This window comes from Telmatherina bonti (assembly GCF_933228915.1).
Source record: "Telmatherina bonti genome assembly, chromosome: 12".
In the NCBI taxonomy this organism is placed as follows: Eukaryota; Metazoa; Chordata; class Actinopteri; order Atheriniformes; family Telmatherinidae; genus Telmatherina; species Telmatherina bonti.
In genome coordinates this window covers 34,345,423-34,373,407 of record NC_136610.1, presented here as the reverse complement: position 1 = coordinate 34,373,407, position 27,985 = coordinate 34,345,423, and the positions used below count along the sequence as shown (strand labels likewise).

The 27,985-nt window shown below is 43.5% G+C and overlaps 1 protein-coding gene across 1 annotated transcript; it reads right to left on the bottom strand.

Moving 5' to 3' along the window:
* Positions 1–4,425: 4,425 nt before the first annotated feature.
* LOC306763435 (endothelin receptor type B-like) lies at positions 4,426–27,985 on the bottom strand. The gene is made up of 8 exons (XM_079250239.1): positions 27,846–27,985; positions 14,174–14,667; positions 13,204–13,316; positions 12,889–13,093; positions 10,384–10,533; positions 10,170–10,303; positions 9,951–10,059; positions 4,426–7,834 (listed from the first exon to the last, which is right to left on the bottom strand). Exons 2-8 carry the CDS (start codon positions 14,564–14,566, stop codon positions 7,694–7,696), a joined length of 1,245 nt encoding a protein of 414 aa, XP_079106365.1. The 5' UTR covers positions 14,567–14,667; positions 27,846–27,985; the 3' UTR covers positions 4,426–7,693.

The following is a 27,985-nucleotide window of genomic DNA, read 5'->3' as shown; positions in this document are numbered from 1 at the left end:
TACGCGTTTTGTACAGTTTTGTTTTTGTACGATAAAGTTATTGATTTATGATGTGTGTATTAAATACATTGCAGTCTTGTGTTTATCATTCCTGTCTTCTGGATTGATGAGCGAATAAAGTTTAAAACATGAAACTTGCCAACAAACACTTTCATTTTCCTATTTGGGGAGGGAATTTCATGCTGACCTCGTAGCACCCCTCATTCAGCCGTTTTATATTTATTTTCACAGCTACTCATTTAACACCACACTGAAGGATGTGCAGACCCTCGGTGACAAGCCCGTCAAACGGCAGATTGCTCTCATTGGTCCCTTTAAGCCGGATTTGATGAGTGAAGAAGAGCTGGAATGTGGCGTGAGGGAGCCAGGAAAATGAAGGAGGGGGGGTAAAACCCTTCTAATGGTCAGATGATCGTGCAAGTCGGTTTGTGGGAACAGACTGTAGCGACTAAATGAGAGGCTTAGTCCTTAGTTTTTACTTTCTTACAGAGAATTGAGCGAAACGATGAAAACCACGAGGAGGAAGGTAGAAACTGCGACGAACTATCAGTTCACTGGAATCCAGCGTTGGAATAAAATTAATTATAATCCACGTTAGTACAGGTCATTTTTGAGAGTATTTCTGACCTACGATTACTCCGGAACGCAGCGGCTGGTGTTCTGACGAGGACCAGAAGGCGGGAACGCGTCGCACCAGTTTTAAAAAGGCCACTTTGGCTCCTTATACGAAGGTCAGGATTGATTTGAAGCTTCTTGTACTGGTTTTAAAATGTCTTAGAAGTCGTTGGGCTTTTTATTTATCTGAGCTGCTTTGCAGTGACGAGCCCTCGTGGACCCTGAGCTCCTCTGGTTCTGGACTTTTTGTTGTTCCTAAAGTCAGACCCGAAAGGTGACCCACCGCTTCGACCTGAACTGTGGAACATCTGGAGACCCTCGTGGCCGCAGAGATGGCTGATGTTCTTACAAACGTATATTTGATAGCTTTTAACTTAAATTTATCATTTTTATAAATGTATCTTTCACTTCTAATTTAATTGGATATTTTTCAACTTATGTAAAACCACCTTGTGTGTGTTTTATTGTCATGTTTTACTACATTGTTTTTAGATTTTAAAGCTGTGTTTTCTTCATGGTCCTTCACGTCGGGGGCAATGACTGCTTAGCATGCAGGGTCGTTACCGTGGCGATAACCCTTGTCAGGATGGCAGGTGGGGTCCAGCGGCTGTGGTGCTGGACCTCTTCTTGTCCCGATCTGGGTGGTTTCTGGTGCTGGTGACCTCTGTGGAACTGGGTGGACTGGTTCCTTGTACGAATGGGTCCCAATGACGTTATTTCCTCACCGCAGCGTCAAGCCAGATGTTTATTTCCATAATAAAGAGACGTGTGTGTGAATATTATGATCAGGTGTGTTTTTATGTGAAGCACTTAAAATATGGCTTTAAGTTTAACCTTTCAAAGGGAACTAAAAGTTGAATTTCCTTTTCAGGTTCGGTCCCCCATCCTGAGCATGAGGAGACAGTTCAAACACATCCAGGAACATTTATTTTCCATCATTCAGCCTGATGGACAAGTATAAAAATATCATTTTCTCAAGAAGCCTACTGCAATTAAACATATGAGGGAGTCTCGTTGTAAAAAGTGATTTATATTCAAATCAGTTTCAGACGACACTGATTTGAAAGGTTTTGTTTCGAAGAAGCACAAATGTTTGTTGTTGTGTTTGTTAGCTTTGAGTCTTTGAATGATTGAAAATGGCAAAAGTTCTGTAGCGCGTCTTTAAACCTAACGGTCGGGATGATGGGAGCTTGCCGTGACTCCAGTAAGACTCCTGCGCTTTTTCTGTTTTAAGTCGGGGACTGTAAAAACCGTTTTTTGTTGGGGACTAAAAACCATTTTTTGTTGGGGACTAAAAACCATTTTTTGTTGGGGACTTGTAAAAACCATTCGTGTAAGCCCAGCATTAGTTTATATTAAGGTGCAAATTTCACAGATTTATTTCTGCATTAATAGTTTAATTTTGACATTCCTGGAAAAAAATCTCAGATTTATTTAATACATGTAGGCTAAATATTTTCTACAATTATCTGGTGACCCACTAAAATGATCGTGTGACCCATATGAGGGTCCTGACCCACAGTTTGAATACCACCGAACTAGACTGTTGCTTACTTAATAAATTTGCATGATTTTATCATCATTTTTTGAGTTTAAAAAGTAAATGCAGTGAAGTAGTGTAAGCTACGCTGCACAGAACAGGCTTAAATTCCAGCACAGTGGAGAACTTACTTTGTCCAAGATGATCAGAAATCTCCACTTTCACAAAAGGCACTTAAAAGCACCAGACATGCACAGAAAGAGGACACTCCAACTCCTTCCGCATCCTAAACCGCATCAACCATAAGACTTTGGTATGACTTATGATTCTGTTTGTTCCTGAACTGGTTTATTTCCAGCCAAAGAAAGTGACGCTGAGGCGCTGCTGGGAATAAATTCTTGTTTTTATGAATTGTGTCGCACCGTGTTTGATGTGGTTTTGACGCTGACATAGTTCACATCCTGCAGCCTGTTCTTTTTCAGATATCCCTTAAAACTAAACTGCGTTTCTTCGCTTCTGGCATCGCTGAAAGGTTTTCTAAAAAACAGTTTTCACAGTCCCCGACTAAACCGTTTTAGTTTGGGACTTTAAAAACCATTTTTAGTCGGGGACTGGAAAAAGCGTTTTAGTTGGAGACTGTAAAAACAGTTTTTAACTGGAGAAAACTGTTTTAGTCGGGGACCGTAATAACCGTTTTAGCTAGTGACTTTAAAAACCGTTCGTCTAAGCCCAGCATTAGTTGTTTATGTGTTAACATATCAGGTGCCAATTTTACAATTTATTTCTGCAATAATAGTTTAATTTTGACATTCCTAGTAAAAATGTCAAATGTATTTGATACATGTAGGCTAAATATTTTTTACAATAATCTGCTGACCCAATAAAAAGAGGTTGCGACCCATATGAGGGTCCTGACCCACAGTTTGAACACCACCAAACTAGACTGTTGCTTGCTTTTATTTTGTGTTATTTAAAAATTTTGCATGATTTTATCATAATTTTTGAAAGTCAAAATACTTTTGAATGCTTCCTCTGCACGCTGCCATAATGCTTTTAATGCTTAATGCTCAATAACTTGGCCATGAAACGTTTGCAAATGAAATTGCCTGACGTAATCATAAATGCAGTGAAGTAGTGTAAGCTACGCTGCACAGAAGACATGTAAATTCCAGCACAGTGGAGAACTTATTTAGTCCAAGATGATCATAAATCTCCACTTTCACAAAAGGCACTTAAAAGCACCAGACATGCACAGAAGGAGGACACTCCAACTCCTTCTGCGTCCAAAACCACATCAATCATAAGACTTTGGTATGACTTATGATTCTGTTTGTCCCTGAACTGGTTTATTTCCAGCCAAAGAAAGTGACGCTGAGGCGCTGCTGGGAATAAATTCTTGTTTTTATGAATTGTGTCGCACCGTGTTTGATGTGGTTTTGTAAATGTCACGAAGCTCAGAATTTACTCCATGTGAGATAAACTTGCAGCTCTCTAAGTTTTATTTAAGACACGTCGCGATGATACGCCATGATGTTTGGTCCAGCAGCGGGGATGGCGAGTCCGCCAAACTAAACTGGTACCAGTTCATTTCAACTCAGCGGATAGGAATGGTTGATATATAAAAATGATTTGTCTGATTATACTGGTGTTTAAAGTAACGTTTGTTAATGCAGCAGCGTTTGTCTTTGACACTGAGTTCACATCCTGCAGCCTGCTCTTTTTCAGATATCCATTTAAACTCGCCTCTGGCATTGCTGAAAGGTTTTCTGACACTGAAACCTCAGATTTCAACCTGCAGGAAGAGTTTTTCAGCCTTGTGGAACTTGTGGTCATTTTCCAAGAAACAGCTGAACTGAAACAAAACAGAACCTCCCGAATTCTGTAACATGATCTAAATGTCAAAAAGCTTTTTCCACATTTAATCAGCGCCATATCGCTAAAAACCTCATTCTTGGAATTGACCCATATGACCTAAACAATCATTTTAGACAAGGCAAAGTTAAATGTTTGACGTAAGTTTTTCTTTGATGGTCTTTGGCATGAGATAAAAACCAAATGTGGTCTCTCTTGAAAAAGAAAAAAAGTCCACTGCACATGTAGCCTTTAGCAGGATATTAATAATAGAGATTATAGTTATGGTTCAGCCCCAGCAAGAGTTCACCACCCCTCCATACAGCTGGAAAAGTGGAGGTGCTTTGCCACATTATCCTTCATAAAGATTAAAATCAACTCTCAGTCAATGAAAAACTACACACATGCTATAAAATAATATTTATTACTGCATACGCGGAACAAATACGTACTGTATAAATGTATTTACATCAGGACCAACGCCGTATTCACACCTTGTGATCTTCAACCTCACATTATTTCAACATGTTTCCACTCAAACTGCAACATATGGTCAAGTTTACATGTAGCTAAACAGCGGGGAGAAGATGGCACGAACTGACACCACTTTAACCAGTTTGGCTCATTTATGGACTAATGCAACATGTGAATGTAAATATAGTCCAAACAGGAAGAAAATAACCATGAAAATCAGCTTTATGTGAAAAGTCTTAGTCTTAAAAAGAGAAAAACAAACAAACCAAACATTTAAAATAGTTTTCAGCAGGGGACTGGATGGAGGTGGAGACGTGATCTGGTGGATTGGTTGGCTTTAGCTGATAAGACTTCTAATCAATTTCTATTGTTTTAACACAGTTCAAATGAACTGGGTTGAATAAACTCAGCAAGTTACACTTAAATCTCATCAGAACGATTTAAACCGGGTCTTAATATTCCTTCGTACTCTTGCTTTATCCTGTCTTGAGAGCCTTAATCCCAGTTAGCATGAGCCAAGAAGTGGTTTTCAACCTGGTTACCCCAGTAACTTCTAGAATTAACGACTTCCAGTCACCCCAGTGGCTAATTTAACGTGCATACCAGTGTCAGGAAGCAGCATGACTTGGCAGGGCACCTACATGATCACCGTGTAGTTCAATCCATCCACCTAAAATCACTCATCCTGCTCCACACAGCTTATCTTTCCATAAAAAATACATTTAAACGGCTCAATAATGGTAATAAAAAAGTAATCAAAGTAACAGGAACATCTTTGTGACATCACCTGACGGAGGAGACATGTTCAGGGACCTCAGGTTGGAGGTTACACAAGCTCTTCATGCGCTTTGTGCTTTTAGAAGAATAGAAGCTGCATTGTAAGAGAGGGGTTCGAACTTTTTACACCAAGCATGACGCATCATCTGGTGTTCGCCAGTGTTCCTGGACAACAGCTGCCACCACATGACTTAAGAAAAATGATTTCCCATGTGCAACTCTTCACATGACTCTAAGGTACACAGTGGGGCCCATTTAACTCGGCCGGGAAGTAACTGGTACGTATGGGATTTCAGGACACGCGACACACACATCATAGGCAGATAATCAGCTACTGATCTTGTTGTTGAAGTAAAAAGACAGGCGTCTCTGAGGCGCTGAGTCTCAAAGGTGCCAATCCTTTCAGTCTCAAAGGACTCTGCATCAGAGTTTCCCTCGAGCGTTCCTCGTGAGGTTAGAAAGCTGCAACAGGTAGAGCTGAGCGGTACTTATTCATACATGGAGCACTTTGGCTAGTTAGAAGCAAAAGTCCACACGTAAATACTGTAATGAGTATGGCTGCAGGGAGAGAGGGTGGTGTGTGTGAAAACTGAAGGAGTGTGACGTTCAGCTGTGATGACGGATCACCTGGTAGGAGGTGAGGTGTTAAAAGGAGTAGTGAGAGTGGAGGGCGTGTCTTGGAGAGTGGTGTTAAAGGGCGGAAGCCCCGCCAAGCAAACCGCAAGCGCTCAGGGTAACTGTCGATTTGGGGAGGGTGCCGATCGCAGCTGGTTAGGGCTGCCGGCGGCGAAGTTAGTCAGCGGGGCTAGAGGGTTAGATTGGCCGCATAGGCAGGTGGAGCGTGGGTTAGATAGGGGCGACTTAGGAGCGTGCCCCCTGCCACTCTCCAGGTTGAAGAGGTGACCCTCCTCGAGTCTTCGGAGGAGCCTCTGGCGCTGGACCGGCAGTTCCCCCGCACAGCTAAACTGTTTTGGGGCGGACCAGGGCCACGCTCAGACCCCGGGGGAAGGTCTCGAATCCTGGGCGAGCTAAGTGATGTTTTAAAACCATTCAGTGTGTGTGTGTGTGCATGTATGGGTGTATGGATACATGTAAGATTTAATTGATTTTAGGCATAATGGCAGTTTAACTCGCAGGCTACATGCAGTTCCAGAGTGGGGGTGTCGGGTCCGGGATGCGCATAGCGGGACTTATTTATAAGTGTGTGTCAAGCGGCAACCTCCGGCGGTTAAAAGTGAAGCCTATGCGGAAGTGCATAAAACTGCAGTTCCCCCTTCATCCACTAGGGGCTGCAAAACAGAGCAAATCCCCATAGACTCCCATGTTAAAAAGACCAACTTCACGGCAGAAATAAACATGTTTACAGCCTGGTTCAAAAATCCATTTTCGGTTTATTATTAGGTCAGGTTTACCTTCATGACAACTGTGGGGGGGAGTGAATTTTTTTCTAACTCGCCCGTTTTAAAGTAATTTAATGTCAAAGTTTGGCATATTTAGGGGCGTGTTCTTTTGATTGACAGGTAAGAAGAACGTAGAACAATTGCGGTTTTTAGCTGGTTAACAACGTGACTTAGCTTTAGCCCGCTTACCTCCGTTAGCTGGGTAGCTTCCGTTATCTCGGGGTTAGCTCGGTTAGCTTTTAGCTACAGAAAGCTCGGAGTTCGCTCGATGTCAATCATCCGCCATGACGCTCGCTGCTGCCCTCTCAGCTCCACCTTTTTGCCCATATTTGTATTTTCCGGGTGAGACGACGCGCAGGCCTCTGCCAAGATGGTGATGGTAGGAACCGCCCACCGAGCTTCAATTCAGCTCTTCAGAAACCTACGGGTGACGTCACGCAGACTCCGTCCATCTCTTTATATACAGTCTATGGTGTGCGTTTAAAGTCTTCCTGTTCTGATAGACTCTTAATGGGGTTTGTTTGCAGTGCTGTTGCTCGCCTTGTTGGTGTGGGGTGTGATATTTTGTGTGTTGCAGTGCACTTGTAAGCAAGCTAATCCGTATTGTAGAGCTCCCCATATTCAGGACGTTGGGCTGTCGGGGGACAACCAGCCATTCCTATTAATTGCTAATGATTGAGTATATGACATTTTCTACTCTGCCAGTCTCTGCTTCTGATCTGAGGGTCTTTGGAGGAGACTCCTATAATACACAGAGCGATTACAATATCCTGTACATTTATTTACACATGGATTGATTCGGACATCCTCCACAAATGTATTTTGACTTTCTGGTCCACTGAGAGCCCTTCAAGTCCTCTACGCAAGCGTGAACACGTGTACGCAGCTTTAGTTTCATTGGAGCTTTTGGATTTTACTAATTCAGCCTGAACGGCGACAGTCCTGTTTGGGTTCGTCGGTTTGAGTCTTTCAGTCTGTGGTTATCCAGCAGAGGAGACTTCCACCCCCCCCCGACTCAGACCGGATCGTGGACCGCTGTTTCTCCGGGAAGGGAGCTGCTGATGGGGGGCTGGGCTGTGCACACTGGGTTGTTCGCCTATGAAGAGCTTGTGTATTTCTGACTGGAGCGGGAGCTGGAGCGGTCCAGTCCGTTTCCGTGGCAGGAGCCCTTCCATCGGCCTCCTGAGCCTCGCTCGTCCAGAGGAGACGTTCTGTAGCACCAGCAGCACAGGCAGGACTGCAAAACAGCAACACGCACACAAGAATGTCACAAACATTTCCTGAGAAACTCTTTATGAGGCTTAAATGACATAAAATGAATGCAATAACAGATGCAACACCATAAAGGTCAACCAAAATCCCAAAATGACTAACTAACTAAGCTTGGTAAATGGACTTGTACTTCTATAGCGCTTTTCTAGTCATACAGACCACTCAAAGCGCTTTACACTACTTGTCACATTCACCCATTCACACACACACTCATTCTACACACTTATACCCCGATAGGCACATCGGGGGGCAGTTTGGGGTTCAGTGTCTTGCCCTAGGACACTTCGGCATTTCAGGGGAAGCCTGGAATCGATCCCTCAACTTACCTGTTGAAGGACAACTGCTCTTCCTCCTGAGCTACAGCTGCCTAAAAGCTGTAGCTTTTAGGCAGCTTGTCGGTCTTTCATTTAATAGTTTTTCACATAAAAAGAAAAACATATGTTGCATAAACATTTCACTTAAAACAATGTGATGGAAGGTCACAAAAAACCCCTCAAAGGGTTTAACAAAGGACAAGTTCATTTACTTTATAAAAATGCAAACATAAAAAAAACATACAGAAACGCTGGTTTAGTCAGAAGAGTTCATGTGGAAAGTTTTCTTGACTCAAGAGCATTTTTTTAAACTGGATTTGTGTAATATCCGTAAGATACGTTGGTAGTTTGTTCCATATTTCAGATCCTCTGTATTATACACTGAAATGTGACAGAGCGGTCCTGGCAAACGGGGTCCTGGTATGACTGCTAGCCTGTGTTGCATAACTATGAAACTTGTTATTAAAAAAGAAAATGTTGTTTTAAGGTCCAGGCGATATGTTTTCCATGGAATTTCACCCAAACTGTCCTTGTGGTTGCTTTGCATATAAAGGCTGAGATGTGTGAATCTTCTTCTCAAAGCTCGGTTCTGGAGCTCCTGATTGGACTTTCAGGTATACTTTAAAGGAATACGGTCAAACGGAGCCGTGCAGTCTCATCATCACTGCTGTCAGCTTTGTCTGTGTTTTATATGAGAAAGTTGGAACATTGTCAGTTTTATGTGTTGTTTTGTTGCTGTCCTCTTGGCCAAGTCTCTCAACCGGACAAACCTGGTTGAATAAAAACTATTTATTAATCAGAGTCTCTGGACAAAAAACTACATTTGCAGCTGGATTATAAACCTTCTGGTTGGGATATAAATGCCTGGAAAACTTTTGATAGATCACCTTAAAAGTAAGCTATGGATCATAATCGACTCCACAGAGTTACCGTTCCTGAGAAAGTGTTGACAAGATCAGCGATAGCGACCGAGTCGTCGGTCGTTTAGCAGAGTTTTAAAGGGGTGCTATTCTGGTATTTGGAGTTTTCTGAGCTTTCTACAGTGTTACAGTGTTGAATCCTCATCAGACATGTGAACGACACTGTTTTTTATCACCTAAACGCATGTTTGAGTTTGAGTTCCAGCGCTCTCTCCGTTCGGTTTCCATGGCGACGAAAAACGTGTCGTTTTAGAGAGTTTTTTTCCACTTGGAAATCCTTGTGACGTCCCGGGGGATAAGGTTCGGTGATTGGTTACCTTCTACTGGTTAACAAGGGCATGTACAAATACATCAGGCGGGTGGAAAACGTGGGATAAAGTTATTTCCAACAATGGCTGGTGAGTTTACCAAAGAGAGACATCCTGCTGCATTCGTTGCTGTGGGTTGCTGTTTTCCACTTCGTTTTCAGGCTCTGATTCAGGTTCCAACATGTAGGGCTGTATGCTATGTGCTGACATTGTATTTTGTTTTTTTATTGAGTTCATATTAGCCTAATCCTTCTGTTTATGAGATGTTACAATGACGGCGAAAGCAGGTGCGGTGCGCGCTCCCGATGTAGTGCGGTGGCGGGAGGCGGGGCTTAATGCGGAAGAGTCTCAATCCACTCGTTTTGCCCGCAGGCTGATCTGACAGCCTACGGAGAGGGTCGGTATGAAGTAAATAAAGCCATTTGTGACAATAACTCCATCAATCCCAGCCCTTCTGGTCTCAGAAATAAAAATAAATTAGCCTGAAATTCACAGAATAGTTCCACTTTAAGATCCAATGTCAAAGTGTTCCTTCTCACCTGGAAACAGTTTTTAAACTTCTGGCTGACAAAGTAGAGGGCAATGGGGTTAATGCAGGAGTTTAGCGAGGCCATGTTGATGCCGATGTAATCCATCACTAAGAGGAAGCTGTCAGGAGAAAGGGCAGAGTTTACTGTAAAGGCTACAGGAAGCCAAGGAATCACAAACAATGAGTTGACATGAAGCTTTCAGCGACGTAGTGTTGAGTCTGAGCTTACCTGAGCAGCTCGCAGCGGTTGGGGTCGTTTTGGTCGTAGAAGGTTTTCTTCAGAATACGGCTGAGATGAAGAGGCAGCCAGCAGAAAGCAAAGATCAACACCAGGCAGAACACCGTCTTTGCCACTTCCCTCCTCTACACACACAAAAAAAGACCTTTAATCCCCCCTGTTGGACTCTTTGTGCATGAGATCCGCTGTCATTTTGCTCGTATACCTGCTTCATGTGGTCGTTGAGCGCGATTCGCATGCCTTTTTTGCGACTGAGCATCTCGCAGCTCATGAGCGTGTAGAAGATTCCCGTGCAGGCCAATGGGAAGCAGAAATAAAAGCCAAACAGCCACCAGTCTTTGACTTCTTGGTAGAACTGCAAAAAATATAGAAAACTTAAAGACTAACTCTAAACAGCAAAAATCAAGCAAAATAAATTCACATAATGATGTCAAAAATTGCGTTTAAAGCTGGGTGGAAACATACTGGTGCTTGAAACTTGGCATGGAAATGAGATTAAAATTGGTTTTGACTTTCACAGTTTAGTGAAAAATCTTCCTCTTGGTCTTATTTTCCATTTAGAAAAATTTGGTTTTGGCAGACTTGAAGATGTTTCCTCAGTTCTATCAGTTCCCCTCTGGCTCAGTGTGAACCATATCAGTGATGACATTACGCGGAAATTACTGGGTTATGTTCAGCGTTTACCTCCATGTCTTTCCTTCTGTCTTGAAAAGGTCACATATTGCAAATGTTTTGGTAATTTCTGTCTTCCTGTGCAGCCCCATGAGCCCATCATGATGAGAAAGAGTCACTCCAAGATGATTTGCATGCAATGTTCTTGATTTTACTTTTTTAAATACTTGAAAGTAAGGCCAGGTGCAAGCTGAAAACAATCCAGTTTTTTCTTCCTCAATCTGAATGAACGTTCTGGGTAATTCTCACCACATGTGTGTGGGACACAAACTAAATGTGCTTTTTAGTTCTGAGAAGCATGAAAGCACATAGCAGTAAATCATTTAGTTGTTTTTCTTGTGCGTATTTTCATGCTTCATCCTTATCTCACTGTTTGAAAAACAAGCCGTTGCGCGATGATGGTGTCAGGCAATTTTTTTTTGCAGATCAGGTCAGCTTATCACTTTTGGACCAGACTGAAATATTTCAGCATCTGGAGAGCAGAAACTACTCAACTTTGTGCAGGCAAACATGATGCGAAGAGAGAGAAACCGCTCCGTCTCGTCAATCTAAGCAGGACTTTGTGGTTGATACCAACTATTCGGTGGTAGCATGATGATGACAGCATTGCCATTGGCTGCACATCGACATGTTTTAACTTCTAACTGGCAGATAATTTAAAGCTAACGGAGAAAATAAAGGCTAAAAGAATAAAAATATGAAAAATGATCAGTTAAAATGCAGAAATGTACACTTAACTTATAGCAAAGCTTTACAGATACTCTAGCTGCTGTTTTTACAGCTTGTTGGTGTAGATTCAAGCAAAGTGAAGCCTATGCTAAAGTGACAAAAACTGCAGTTCTCCCTCCATCCACTAGGGGCTCCAAAACAGAGTGAATCCCCATAGACTCCCATGTTAAAAAGACCAATTTCACAGCAGAAATAAACATGTTTACAGCAGAAATAAACATGTTTACAGCAGAAATAAACATGTTTACAGCAGAAAAAAACATGTTTACCGTCTGCTACAAAAAACATTTTAGGTTTAATAGGTCAGGTTTACCTTCATGATAACTGTGGGGGGTTGAATTATTTTCTAACTTCTCCATTTAAAAGTAATTTAATCTAAAAAATTTGGCACGATTAGGGGCGTATCCTTCTGATTGACAGGTACCCGATAAGAAAGAAGTGCAGAGTGCACAACCATGAATTTTAGCTGGTTAACAGCGTGATTTAGCTTTAGCCCGCCTAACTCCGTTAGCTGGTTAGCTCCTGTTATCTCCTGTTCGCTTGGTTAGCTCCTGTTAGCTTGGTTAGCTCCTGTTATCTCCCATTAGCTTGGTTAGCTGCTGTTAGCTCCCGTAGCTTTGTTAGCTCTTAGCTACAGGCAGGTCAGAGTTTGATAGATGTCAATCGTCCACCTCAGCACTCACAGCCCCCCTCTCAGCTCCACCTCTTTGCCCATTTGTGTCTCTTACAGCTTTTTTTATTTTTATTTTCTATTTATTTGTTTTTCTTTATTTTACAAGCTTCAATAAAGCTCTTAGCTACCTACGGGTGACATCACGGAGGCTCGATCTTTATTTATAGACTTATTTATAACATGATACTTCTATCAGAAAGGCTTCTGTCGTAATATTTTTAAGTTTTGGTGACTTTTAACTTGTTGTTCATGGTTATAAAACTTTTTAAGCTTGACAACTACGTATATTAAGCTTTACATTTATGTTTTTCAGTGAGTGGAAGTTGACTGGATGATGCTGAAGCAGCAGTAATACAAACATATCCTCCCCCATGCAGGTAGTAGAAAACAGCTTTCAAACAGAATTCCACTGTGGTGGACACTGCATGACAACAATAACATATCCATATTGAGTTGATAATACATAAATGGTAATATAATTTGGTTTTAGCTGCTGTGTTTTATAACATTTTAAAGGTTTTTATTTCGTGGAAACAGACAAATATAATCAGCATGAATGCAGCGATGTGGCAGCCCTGCTTTAACGATAAATCTGCTTCTCCCACCGCGTTAGCCGAGTAGCAGTCCGGTGTTTACCTTCATGAAGCTGGTGGCCTGTTCTGGATGCAGCAGGCAGATGCGCAGCTTGTTGCCTCTGTATGGCATCTCCATCATGTCAAACGCCAGCGCCTCCGGTACTGCCAGCACCACAGCAACCAGCCAGATCAGCGTCACCTCCACTGCTTTCCACACGGGGATTCCCATTCCCTTCACCCTGCTCCACGATGTCACTGCATGGTAGCTATGGAAACAACAGGCAAAAACAGCTGCTTTCAGTACTAATATTTGGATATTTGTCTTTAAATACGTGTGTGTGTGTGTGTGTGTGTGTGTGTGTGTGTGTGTACTCACCGGTCGATACTGAGGGCACACAGACTGAAGACCGTGATGCCGACTGATGCTTTCTGGATAAAAGGCATTAGCTTGCAGACGTACACGCCGAACGGCCAATCTTCCGCAATCAGCTGCAGGACAACAGAAAAAAGATTTGGAATCAGAAGAACTTCAGTGTCACCTGTGCAAACACACAGACAAAAATCCCGCTGAAGTTCATTTAGAGGTCCGTTCTTCTTCACGGCTTCCAAAGTTAATTCAACCGATGCCAAAACCTACAATTGGAATTCTTCCTCACTGCTGAAGTCCTAAAGTCACTCAGGAGGGAATGAGATCCATTCAGGGTTAAAACAGAGCATGTAATAACAAACAATCCTGCATATTTCATCGTTTCACAGTGTTTTATCCTTCATAGTGGCCTAAATCAAGTTGAAATGCAGCGTGATACTATCTCGAAGCCTGACATCGGGGTTAGAGATCCCTCATCAGCAGAGAAAACAAGACTCGGGGTGTAATTGTGAGATTTTCCTGGATCAGGTAAACTGATTTTCCAGCTTCAATAAATCAAAATGAAATATATCAGATTTGGAAGTTAGTTCAGGATGCCCTCTGGTTTGGCTTTGGAGTCTGGGACTGGCTGACTTCCCTTCCAAGCGAGCCAATACACACACAAACACACACACACGGCAAGTTGATAACAGGATGTTGTCCAGCAATTCCACACGTCAGCCGCACCTGTTCAACATCTGGCTCTAATCCACTCTCACATCTGTTTTGTTTGTTTTTATGAATGTTTAGGAGGCAAAAAGCCAAAACAGTCTATAAAAAAGGAATAATAATTTATATAAGGGCACACCACAGTAATAAACTAAAAAATGAACAGGATGTGCTAAAAAAAAAGCACCGATTCATGAATGTAAAACACAAATCACAATTCCCAAAGACAAGCAACACAAGACAGATGCGCAGGAATCAGAAATGTGGTTACCTTGTACACGTTGATGGGGATGGCGATGATGATATAGAGCAGGTCTCCGAGCGCCAGGCTGCCAATCAAGACATTTGGTCCGTTCCTCATGCACTTGTTCCGGTAAATGATCCTGAGCAGCGTGGAGTTGCCGATGATCCCCACCACAAAGATCAGACAGGAAATGACGGTGTTCACATATTTAAAGGCGTGTTTGATCTCTGTGGGCTTTATGCACATCGGGGGAAAGGGGCTCCGTGGTCGGCCCGGCTGCGGGGGCAGAGGCTGGATGGAGGTGTTGTTCCTGGACGGTTCTAAAGCTTCAGGGGCGCCCTGAGAGTCACGGACTAACCTGGAAGCCCCAGCCTCCGTGGTCATCCAGAGACCCAGCAACAGCAGCGCAACGGCCTTCATCCTCACAGTATAAGAGGTATAAATGGACGTACACGCATATGTCTGCACACCGGGCCTTGCTTCAGGTCTGGCGCCGCGGTTTGGTCCAAAGCTTGGGTGTCCTACAGGCAAAACATAGTATAATAAAAAGAAAAGAAATTAGCTAGATGGCAGGGTAGTCATTAAAGTTAGTCTTCTGAGGAAACTGAATAACTGAATTTATTGACGATGACACGTTTAGGGATGTCACCATTACTTATTTTCACAATTAATCATAGTCAAGTTCCTAAATATCATCACTTCTTATGAAAGATTATGTCTGATTCACATTGGCTGATCAGTGCACAAAACAAAAACAAAGTTACGCAACATCCCAGTGTTGCAGCTTGGACTTTATTCCTTGCAAGTTGCAGAAGAGGCGTGTTGGAGCGGGAAACCCTGAAAACCATCGGATTTAGTCATACTTCTTGGATTTCTTTGGTTACAGAAGAAAATGACGGCGGTGTTGCGGTGGAGGACGACTCGCTTGCTGAAGCATGATGTGAAAAAGTTACAAAGAAAGGAAGAGAGGCGCTGAACATGTGTCGCCACCATAGACAGCATATAAAAAGATGGAAGGAGTCTCCGTGACGTCACCCGTAGGTTTCTGAAGAGCTGGATTGAAGCTTAGTGGGCGGTTCCTACCGTCGCCATGTTGGCAGCGTCATGCATGTCGTCTCGCCCAGAAAATACAAACATGGGCAAAGAGGTGGAGCTGAGAGGGGGGCTGTGAGCGTCATGGTGGATCATTGACAACGCGCGAACTCCAAGCTTTCTGTAGCTAAGAGCTAACCGAGCTAACCCGGAGATAACAGGAGCTAACCAGCTAACAGTGGTAAGCGGGCTAAAGCTAAGTCATGTGTTAACCGGCTAAAAACCGCGGTTGTTCTACGTTCTTCTTACTTCAAGCGGGAGATTGGGTACCTGTCAATCAAAAGGACACGCCTGTAAATATGCCGAACTTCAAGATTAAATTACTTTTAAACGGGTGAGTTAAAAAGAAAAATTCACAGTTGTCATGAAGGTAAACCTGACCTTTTAAACCAAAAATGGATTTTTGTACCAGGCTGTAAACATGTTTATTTCTGCTGTAAACATGTTTATTTCTGCTGTAAACATGTTTATTTCTGCTGTAAACATGTTTATTTCTTGTGTGAAGTTGGTCTTTTTAACATGGGAGTCTATGGGGATTCGCTAGTGGATGAAGGGGGAGCTGCAGTTTTATGCACTTCAACATAGGCTACACTTTTAACCGCCTGAGGCTCCGACCATCTTTCATTTACGGTCTATGGTGCTTTTAAAGCACCAGCTTTAACAGTCAAGCATATTACTTGACTTTTTTAAGCAGCTGGGAAGGAGAGGGAAGATAAGACTACCAAAAACGGGTGAGATGTGTGCGTCATCGGAGACGGGACAAGGTAAAGAGCATGGGCAGAAAGATCAGCGTGGAATACAAACAAACCAGCCACTTACTTTGGAATTAAGTTTAATTCTGAACTGACTTTTGCATTAGGAATTAGGTGTTTACATGGTAATTTTTCATCTGTTTAAAGTGATTTAGCTTTAAAGACGAATTAAAACTAAATGAAGATTAAATGTTATTGCATCATGTTTGTGATCATTGAGTTGTGTGGTCCTCTGTGTCTCTTTGATTAAATGATTGGTTTTTACCTGTTTACTGGAATTGATTTTAAGTTAATAACTGTATTTATTGATATTTTAGTATTGTAACATTGTTTTTGTTTTACTCTGTGCAACACTTTGGAAACTGTTTATGTTTATAAAATGTGTGATATAAATGAAGTGGATTGGATTTTAATGTAGTCATTGCATATGATTCGCTTGGATGGGATGGCATGGCTCAGATCTTTCACCGGTTCGGGTACTGTTCCCCTACGCTGCTGCAGCCACGAAGAGGACTGCTCTCTGCGGGTCGGTCCCAAGCCCAGATAAATGCGGTGGGTTGCATCCGGTTTAAAACGTGCCGATTTACCCAAGCAATGATTTGTTGTGGCGACCCCTTCAGAGGAAACAGTCGAAAGGGAAGAACAACATGACTCGGCTTGGACTTGTGGTGCAATGTGACAAGTTGCAGTCATTGAATGCTTCATTATATGGATGAGAAATTCCAGAAAAGCTCCATACAAGGGTTTCACAGTTTTCAGCTCAGTTTGAGGTCGGTGCCGTTCCCAAATCTGCTAATCTGCTAAAGAACAGCTGGAAGTCAGGTGTTTTTTCTCCCTGTTTTTTAAATCCTCTACTCCGTTTTTAATTAATCTTTATTTAAACAGCACTTTTCATACATTGTTTCGCTCAAAAATAAAAAACAAAACAGTTTGTTGTGTCAAAGAGTCATTTCAACCCACTGACACAGTAAGGAAGAGCTATAACCAGACGTAAAAATCATATAACACAGTTAAAAAAACACCACAACCTAGACATGGGAGCAAAGAGAAGTCTCCCATCTGTTTTCTGACAGAAATCCAGTTAATATATCGGATCTATTTAATCGCTACTGAACACAAGGAATTTAGTTGGAATAAAACGTTTTGGTTTCAAATGCCAACAAAAGATCAAAATAAATAAAATTTACAAGCACATTTATAGTGTTGTGAGATTAATTAACACGTACAATAATAAGAATACAACCATGATTATATTTTTGAGAGTAATTGTCTGATTATTCATAATCATAACATCCTTAAAATAAAGCAAAAGGTTTTTCTTTGCTGTAAATTTGAATTTTCTTGAACTTTTTAAAGTCCAACCCATAAAAAAGTGGTTAAAACAGTTTTTGTTTTTATTTTTTATTTTAAAGAATAACGTCTTTATTTGGCCCTTTAACAAAATATAACAAAATTAAGACATATTCTGTCATTTTTACAACATTTTTACAATAAAGTCACACAATGAGTCTCAGAAACCTGTCAAACATGTCATGTTGGGCTCTAAATTGTTCAAAGCCTGGACAGAGTTACAGATGAGCAGATAATAATCAGTATCAAAACGTATTTCCAGTTGAGGGAGAGCACGTTTTGTCCAAGAGGAAGAAACAAAGTTGACTGTATCCCAACAACAGGATTTAGTTCTGGGAATGCCACAGTAAAGACATGGCAACATGTCAAACAATGGATAAATTTAAATAGTTGATAAAAATGATATAATTAAAAGACAGGAGGCTGATGGAAAACAATTAATAATGTGTTTATTTATGCTGCGTTCGATTTGTACTTGGAATTTTCCGAGTTCCTTGTTGGAAATACATGAACATGAACGCCCTCTGAAGGCAGAAATCCGACTGGGAAAGTGGAAGCAGAACCGCCTACGCCGAGTTAGATGGCTGCCCAGCAAAAAAAGGTTGAATGAAACCAAGAGGAAAATATATTTAGATCTAATTGTACTTGTTTGATTGTTCATAAATTATGAGCTATGTTTCCAATACATTTTTTTTTTCAAAATAAAAGAGATTTACAAGTGTTTAGCAGATAAGCCCAAACTGTCTACCGAACAACATTTTTACGAGAATTGCGGCTTATGCAAAGAAGCAACGTAGCGTTATTTTAAGGTTTTCAACTTGCTGTGGAGAATTTGCCACGGCTTTTCTCCCTGATTTTCTTTTCTAAAACTCAGAAATTTGCTGTTGTTTGTTCCACACTGCTCCATCTTTACTGGAAAAAAAAAAACTGGTCACATGACCTCCTACGACACGTCTGGAGACACGTAAATTCAAGTGTTTCCATTACACTTTTGCGATATACTTCTCTTTTGAAACGTCTGAAAAACCGCCTCATTGGAACGTAAAAACTTTTTTAGCGATATTTGAGACTTTTTTTCCAAATGTAGTCATTTCCATTAGTGTTTTACTTAATTGGAATATTTAGTTTTTGCGCAATTCTAGGTGTAATGGAAACACATCTATAGTTAAGGGTAATGACTTGTGACTACCAGACAGATTAAGTTTACAAAATGCAGTAAATAAAAAGGTAGGATGTTGCCTCTCTGCTAACTTTAGGAGCTGTTGCTAACGTGTTAGCATCGGAAGTCTCAAGCAAAACAAAGAGCATCCTGGCGGCTTCCCTGCTGGTTTTCCAAGTTTTCTGACCTGTCAATGTGAACATTCCCAATTCCAACTTCCAAACTCTGAGTCAAATTAAACACAGCATTATAGTAAGCGGGTATCATTAATATTTTTGTACATTATTGTTTGTGATGAAGTAATTATGATGGAATTCTGTAAAAGTTATTTTGAACGAAGGAGTTAAGACTAAAGTATTTAACTTGATTCTACTTTTTTTTTTTTTTTTTACTTTAAAAGCTCTGATATTGTGTTAAATGTTCACTCATTGGCTTAAATGTTTTAGTTCTTAATAAAACTATAAAGGTTGCATGAAGCAAGAAGTGTCTTATCTCTGCCAGGCTTGAGAAGCCGTGGGAAGGTTTCCACAGGGAGGGAAGCTGTTGACAAAAAGTTCCTTTTGTTAATCACAGCTGAGCCGGTTACTTGAGACTGATCCCGCTCTTTCTCCCTGCTGGCATCTACGTTTGTCCTGGCTGATCTGATCACAGGAGGACAGCTCTAAGTAGGTCAGCTCACACCTGGAATCAGGATGCATGTCCACATGGGCCTCTGGAGCGTTTGTGATCAGCTCACACTCCCCACCTTCACTCCACATGCAAATAAACAACAGCACATCGTTTCATTCTGGCAAAGCCTGAATGCTTTCATCCCCGTGAGCTGAAGGGAGGCAGCGTCATGTTCGACAAGAAAAGTAGCACCTGTATGTAGCAAAGTAGCAAATATGTCATGTAGAAAGGGAAGCAGTTTACAAGAGGATGATTTTAAATGATTGAAGCTTCCTAGCTTATTATGCTCTTGGGCGTGATAATCTGATCGCCTTGAGTGAGAGAACTGAACAGAGATCTAGTCATGAATTTCTGGATAAAAAAAAAACAAAATAAAAAAAATTGCTGGAAAATTCCAGATGCATCCAGTGTAACTATGAACATAAAGCTCTTATGAATTTACAGATTGTCTGGATGTAATCTTATCTATCAGTGTGTCATGGGCTGATGGGGCAGTGTTGTCCTGGTTACTGGAAAAAGTAACTAGTTACAGATACCAGTTATGTCACCCAAAAGAATACATCAATGTTGATTACTTCCACAAGTAATAAAGTAATGCATAACATTTAAAAATAACTTTTTATGTAATTTTTCACATTGTATATGTATATATTGTCATATATACATTCTCATTTTAAATATAATTTATATATATTAGGGCTGTGACGATATGTTTTTGTCCCGATTCGATTCCATTTTCTTTGGTGCCGATTCAATTTAAATTGCAATTGTCAAAATTCCTTAATATTGCTGATTTTTGGAGACTAAAACCAACAAAAAAATATACAAAACTTTTTTTGCTTGTTATTTTTCTTAATTTCAGCTAGGAATAAATAACACAGTAGTCAGACCATCATTCTGCTGCTATAATGCCCCAAAGGACAAGTAAAAAGGTCAATAAAAACAATAAAAAGGACTAAATCATGGATTATTTTCATTTACATATTATAAAAATAGATTTTCTAACAGAAAATTTTGTTTTAAAATTGTGAAGCATGCTTCGTCACGTGCTAAAAACCGCAGTTGTTTTACGTTCTTCTGACTTGAAGCCGGAGATAGGTACCTGTCAATCAAAAGAACACGCCCCTAAATATGCCAAACTTCGAGATTAAATTACTTTTAAACAGGCGAGTTAGAAAAAAATTCACTCCCCCCACAGTTGTCATGAAGGTAAACCTGACCTATTAAACCTAAAATGGATTTTTGAACCACGCTGTAAACATGTTTATTTCTAGTGTGAAGTTGGTCTTTTTAACATGGCAGTCTATGGGGATTTGCTCTGTTTTGCAGTCCCTAGTGTATGAAGGGGGAACTGCAGTTTTATGCACTTCCGCATAGGCTTAATTTTTAACCGCCAGAGGTTGCTGCTTGAGCAGGACGAAAGATTACAATAAAAATAATTAAAAATATGGCACACAGACAGCTGTTCTGTATGTTATGGTGTTCGGCATGACAGGGGTTTAAAAAAAAAAAAAAAAAGTTGTGCATGGTAACCATGAAAACAGAGGTGTGGATACTACCTGAAGCAATACAGTCATGTTTTTGTTCGCAATAGTAAAAACCTGATAATGGACAGCTGAGAGAATCAGGACGGCTTCACAAGGGGAGCAGAGGGAGCATCAAGCAAGCAGCTACTAGGACTGTGACGATATGCTTTTGTCCCAACTCGATTCCTTAATATTACTGATTTTTGTAAATTAAAAACAAAAAAAAATGCATAAAACTTTTGTTTTGCTGGTCATTTTTCTTGATTTCAATTGAGAAAAAACCAAACATAGCCAGACCGTCATTCTGCTGCTATAATGCCCAAGAATACAATTAAAAAGATCAATAAAAACAATTAAAATGACAATTTTATAATGGATTATTTTTATTTATTTAAAAAAAGAAATCGATTTTCAACAATCGATTTTAAAATTGTGGAGCAAAAAATCCTGATATTCGATTTTTCGATTCGATTTTCCCAACCCTAGCAGCTACACAGTAAAAAAAGCCTGAAAACCTGCGACTAGTGAAAAGTATAGGCGACTTCAACCCCAGCAAAGGGCTTGGAAACGCCACCAATGTTGTGGAGAGGAAGAAGCACACACCTGCTGGACACACTTTATTAATCATAAAACATGTTTATTCTTAATGATGTCAAGGTCTGGTTGGCTCAAACTGTTTTTAATTTGAATGAGACCAAGACTGAGGTAATAAGGTTTGGGTCTAGTGTCTGTGCCAGCTCCTTGTCAGATCCGGGCCTTCTCAGTCAGAACAGCCGACCCAAAGCCACCAACCTGGGTGTGATGATGGACTCAGATCCTAAACTTAATAGACAAGTTAATGCAGTAGTATCAAAGTAGTACCATTTTCGCCTTTTAGCTAAAGCTAAATATTTTTTATCTTTCTCTGATTTTGCACGCATCATGCGTGCTTTTATTTCCTCGCCTCTGGACTGCTGCAACGCACTTTATTGTGGAATTAATCACAGAGCACTTTATCGACTACAGTTAGTCCAAAATGCCGCTGTGCGCCTCTTACCAGGAACCAAAACACATAAACAAACCCTCCCCATTCTTGCGTCTTTGAACGGCTTCCTGTTTGTTTTAGAGTTTATTTTAAGATTTTATTGTTTGTTTTTAAGGCATTGAATGGACTGGCCCTGATATACATTTCTGACCTCATCCAAACTCTGCTGGACGCTGTGAGGTCAGAGGGCCAGCTCCAGCTTATGGTCCCGAAGATGAGGCTTAAAACTCAGGGGGACAGGGCCTTTTCTGTGGAATGCTCCCCCCCCCCTTGTCAACTTTTGATACCTGAGACAGTTTCATACATCCCTGATGTCTGCTACAGGCATCATTTGATCCATTTTTAAGGGATTGGCTTCTTGTCACTTGACGTTCGACGTTCGAGCAGCGACGTTCGAGCAGCAACGTTCGAGCAGCGACGTTCGAGCAGCGACGTATGGGCAGCGACGTATGAGCAGCGACGTATGGGCAGCGACGTATGGGCACCGACGTATGGGCAGCGACGTATGGGCAGCGACGTTTGGGCAGCGACGTTTGGGCAGCGACGTTTGGGCAGCGACGTATGGGCAGCGACGTTTGGGCAGCGACGTTTGGGCAGCGACGTTTGGGCAGCGACGTATGGGCAGCGACGTATGGGCAGCGACGTTTGGGCAGCGACGTTTGGGCAGCGACGTATGAGCAGCGACGTATGAGCAGCGACGTATGGGCAGCGACGTTTGGGCAGCGACGTTTGGGCAGCGACGTATGGGCAGCGACGTATGGGCAGCGACGTATGGGCAGCGACGTTTGGGCAGCGACGTTTGGGCAGCGACGTTTGGGCAGCGACGTATGAGCAGCGACGTATGGGCAGCGACGTTTGGGCAGCGACGTTTGGGCAGCGACGTTTGGGCAGCGACGTATGCAGATTGTGTAAAGATGAAGAATCTTTGTTGCTTGTCAGCAACAGTTTAAAGAAAAAATAATTAAAAAAAACTGACTCCCCCATTTATGTGCATAAGGTAGCAGAAATGAACCTTAAGGGCGCGTTCACACCAGGATCGTCTGGGGAACTCGGTTCAGTTGGAGAAGGATAATAGTTTAGAGAAATTCCACAGATTTTATTGGTTTGGTTTCACACTGCAGAGGACAAAACCACCTGAACCAGGACACGCAGTGACAATACCCGCTCTCAAGGGCCACAATCCTGCAGGTTTTCCATGTATCCCTGCTCCAACACACCTCACTCAAACTGTTCCGGCACTGTGCAGAACTTCATTGGCAGTTGGATCCGTTTAATGGAAGCCAGGTGTGTTGGAGCAGGGAAACCTGCAGGACAGCAGCCCTCAAGGACCGACATTGGGCACCCCTGCCCTGAAACAACCCGCTGACCAAGAAGACAGAAGAAAATTCACGTTTACACAGATTCACGCTGTGTTGTCCACTGGTCTGCTTCAACTGGGAGTGAAAATGCTCACACACACTTTCACTAAAAAAGTGAAACCTGGTCCACTTAAAACCAGCAGTCTTAGTTCGCTTCTTCCGCAGTGGTTGCCAAACTTGTAAAAAAAACAGCTTACATTTATCAAATAAATTTAGGATTATTATTAAAATATAGCAATAATGCAGAGATAAATGTCTTAAATTAACACAATAATGCAAAAACAACAATGTTAGTAAACACATCATCTGAATTTCTCCTTATCTCCACATCAGACGGTGGTTGTGGGCATGGAAGTGCCGTGTTCCAGCGGTAACCCACATCCACCAAAAACCACTTTATCCTTCTTATTTATGAAGATTCTGACAGTTTCCAGACAGATGATCCATCTGATAAGCCGCACTATTAATCACTCCCGCGCTGCTCGGCCCGGACACACACTGGTAGAAACCGCGTCAGGATTACACACCAAAAGTCAGAAATAAACAAGCCGTTTTGGCTCCTGGCAGATGTTTCAGATGTGAGTCGTTGCTGCAGCTGCATCACATTGTTCAGGTGGTTTTTAGTCCACCTGCAGTGTGACAGGGACTCATGGCTGGAGCAGAACCGAGTCCGACACACTATCCCAGGCTGAGGAAGAGCAATGAGCAAATCGCTCCTGAATCAACTGGAGTTTCAGTACTTAAATAAACACACACACATAAAATAGGAGAAAATAATCAGCACTCTCTCACAGTGTTTGCAAGCAGCAAGAGGATTAAAAAAGACAAAAAAAAAAATGGATTGATAATAACAGGAGTTGGGGTGGTGAGACAAAACCAAGCAGGACAAATGGACTAGTGATAACTGAGGTTAGATGAAGAACAGTGTGTGTGTGTCCGGTGTGTATGACAGGAGATTCTTTCTCTCCATCAGACAGAGCTTAGCTCTGAGCCGCTCAAGTATCATGTGTACCCCCAAGAAAGGCCCGGGGCGTCCGAGGATAAATGGGCTGATTGACGACGTTGGCAGAAACACGCAGTCAGAGGACACGTTCACCAACACACACGCATCCATGAGCTGAGCTGCAAACCTGCACAGAAATCTGGACTTTTCAACAATATCTATAAGCACAACACACACTTTCACTCCACATTAAGTCCTATTCATCGTCGCTGCACTCAGCTCCAAAAGGTCTGCCTCCTCATCACACACACACACACACACACACACACACAAACAGAGGCAGAAAATCACATGGATGAGCTCACACACATATCACAAGAAGTCAGTTTTGTAAAATTTGGCCATCATCCATCCATATCATGTGAATGATGCCTTTGTGCTGCAGAACATGGCAGCTCATTAGCTTCTGTTAGAGCAGGACTGTCTGATTTAATCGGAGTTTTAATTGGGCCGATCCTCTTTAATCTAATAGATTCTGACTTCCAATCCATCTCTGACCTTCAGCTCTGTTGGCTCCACTTCTTAGAAAAAGGGAGAAAAAAAGGAAAGGAGTAAGAAAGTTGACTAGCTGCAGATTGAAAGCGGGGTGAGACAATAAGGAGAGGGAGAGGTGAGTGTTGAAAGGAGGATGAAACAGGAGGGCAAGAGAAAACTGACCTGCTGCACTGCTGAGAAGAACTAAAGGAGGGAAGAACGGCAGCCAGAGGACCGGGGCAGGACTGGAGCAGGACTGGAGCAGGACTGGGGCAGGACTGGGGCAGGACCGGGGCAGGACTAGAGCAGGACTAGAGCAGGACTGGGGCAGGACCGGGGCAGGACCGGGGCAGGACCGGGGCAGGACTGGGGCAGGACTGGAGCAGGACTGGAGCAGGACTGGAGCAGGACTGGGGCAGGACTGGGGCAGGACTGGAGCAGGACTAGAGCAGGACTGGAGCAGGACTAGAGCAGGACTGGGGCAGGACTGGGGAAGGACTGGGGCAGGACTGGAGCAGGACTGGAGCAGGACTGGAGCAGGACCGGGGCAGGACTGGAGCAGGACTGGAGCAGGACTGGAGCAGGACTGGGGCAGGACTGGAGCAGGACTGGGGCAGGACCGGGGCAGGACCGGGGCAGGACTGGAGCAGGACTGGGGCAGGACTGGGGCAGGACTGGAGCAGGACTGGGGCAGGACTGGAGCAGGACTGGGGCAGGACCGGGGCAGGACTGGAGCAGGACTGGGGCAGGACTGGGGCAGGACTGGGGAAGGACTGGGGCAGGACTGGGGCAGGACTAGAGCAGGACTGGGGCAGGACTGGGGCAGGACTGGGGCAGGACTGGGGCAGGACTGGAGCAGGACTGGGGCAGGACTGGAGCAGGACTAGAGCAGGACTGGAGCAGGACTAGAGCAGGACTGGGGCAGGACTGGGGCAGGACCGGGGCAGGACCGGGGCAGGACTGGGGCAGGACTGGGGCAGGACTAGAGCAGGACTGGGGCAGGACTGGAGCAGGACTAGAGCAGGACTGGAGCAGGACTAGAGCAGGACTGGGGCAGGACTGGGGCAGGACCGGGGCAGGACTGGGGCAGGACTAGAGCAGGACTGGGGCAGGACTAGAGCAGGACTAGAGCAGGACTGGGGCAGGACTGGAGCAGGACTGGAGCAGGACTGGAGCAGGACTGGGGCAGGACTAGAGCAGGACTAGAGCAGGACTGGAGCAGGGCTGGAGCAGGACTGGGGCAGGACTAGAGCAGGACTGGAGCAGGACTAGAGCAGGACTAGAGCAGGACTGGAGCAGGACTGGGGCAGGACTGGGGCAGGACCGGGGCAGGACCGGGGCAGGACTAGAGCAGGACTAGAGCAGGACTGGGGCAGGACTGGGGCAGGACTAGAGCAGGACTAGAGCAGGACTGGGGCAGGACTGGGGCAGGACTGGGGCAGGACTAGAGCAGGACTAGAGCAGGACTGGAGCAGGACTGGAGCAGGACTGGAGCAGGACTAGAGCAGGACTGGGGCAGGACTAGAGCAGGACTAGAGCAGGACTGGAGCAGGACTGGGGCAGGACTGGGGCAGGACTAGAGCAGGACTAGAGCAGGACCGGGGCAGGACTAGAGCAGGACTAGAGCAGGACTGGGGCAGGACTAGAGCAGGACTAGAGCAGGACTGGGGCAGGACTGGGGCAGGACTAGAGCAGGACTGGGGCAGGACTGGAGCAGGACTAGAGCAGGACTGGAGCAGGACTAGAGCAGGACTGGAGCAGGACTGGGGCAGGACTGGGGCAGGACTAGAGCAGGACTAGAGCAGGACCGGGGCAGGACTAGAGCAGGACTAGAGCAGGACCGGGGCAGGACTAGAGCAGGACTAGAGCAGGACTGGAGCAGGACTGGAGCAGGACTAGAGCAGGACTAGAGCAGGACTAGAGCAGGACTGGAGCAGGACTAGAGCAGGACTGGGGCAGGACTAGAGCAGGACTAGAGCAGGACTGGGGCAGGACTGGAGCAGGACTGGGGCAGGACTGGGGCAGGACTGGGGCAGGACTAGAGCAGGACTGGAGCAGGACTGGAGCAGGACTGGAGCAGGACTGGAGCAGGACTAGAGCAGGACTGGAGCAGGACTAGAGCAGGACTAGAGCAGGACTGGAGCAGGACTGGGGCAGGACTGGGGCAGGACTAGAGCAGGACTAGAGCAGGACCGGGGCAGGACTAGAGCAGGACTAGAGCAGGACCGGGGCAGGACTAGAGCAGGACTAGAGCAGGACTGGAGCAGGACTGGAGCAGGACTAGAGCAGGACTGGAGCAGGACTAGAGCAGGACTAGAGCAGGACTAGAGCAGGACTGGAGCAGGACTGGAGCAGGACTAGAGCAGGACTGGGGCAGGACTAGAGCAGGACTAGAGCAGGACCGGGGCAGGACTAGAGCAGGACTAGAGCAGGACTGGAGCAGGACTAGAGCAGGACTAGAGCAGGACTGGAGCAGGACTAGAGCAGGACTAGAGCAGGACTGGAGCAGGAGATAACTCAGACTAAAGTTCAACTGGAACTTTTCTCAAACTTTTACAATCTGAAGACTAAAATACAAAGTTTAGATTACAGTTCAGGAAAAGCTGACATCTTCCTGTAACTGGACGGGATTGTTCTGCACTTAAACACGCTAATCAATCACTTTCATTTGCTTCTTTTAAATCATAATCCTGCCGAGCTTCCCTGATATGTTTGCAATAAAATATTACATTTTAAAATCCACAACACTTCATGCCAGTGAATATTCCTTTCTGACATTCTGCACAAATATCAAATGAATTATTTCTAAATACATATAATAAATATATATATAATAATAATAATAATAATATATATAAGTCGATAATGAGTTGAATTAAATCAGATGTTTAAGAACGATGCAGCAAACTAATCTAAAGTGAATATTTTTGGTCTTCATGCTTGTTTTCAGGCTGTTTACTTTGGAAAAAAAAAGTCTTCTGTCAAAGGTTAAAAAGCAGGACTCAAAAAGTTTAAGCTTTATTTGTCTTCTTTCAGACTGACAAGTTAATAGTTTTAATACCAGCGCGTGAAATGTCTGAGTGAAAAAAAAGATCCAATCAATCTGGTCAATATCGGAGCAAAACGTTGAGCTTTTGGACTGAGGAGCGCGCGCACGGACAGACAGACAGATCGAAGCTGAGATAAACTCATCGAGCTGGATGTACGTCTGCGTTTTAAATTCAATCAAGGTCAATGACGTGATGAGTTTAACATTATCTGTGTACGTTTAGAACAATCTCTCGGGACTTACCGGAGTCACGTGATGCAAACTTTTCTGATTAATATTCCAGCAGGCAGATGATTGCAGTTTAATTAGAAGTTATTAATCAGAAGTTGCTTCTGCAGTCCTGAGGAGGTCCTGAGGAGGTCCAGAGGAGAGTCCGCTCTCCG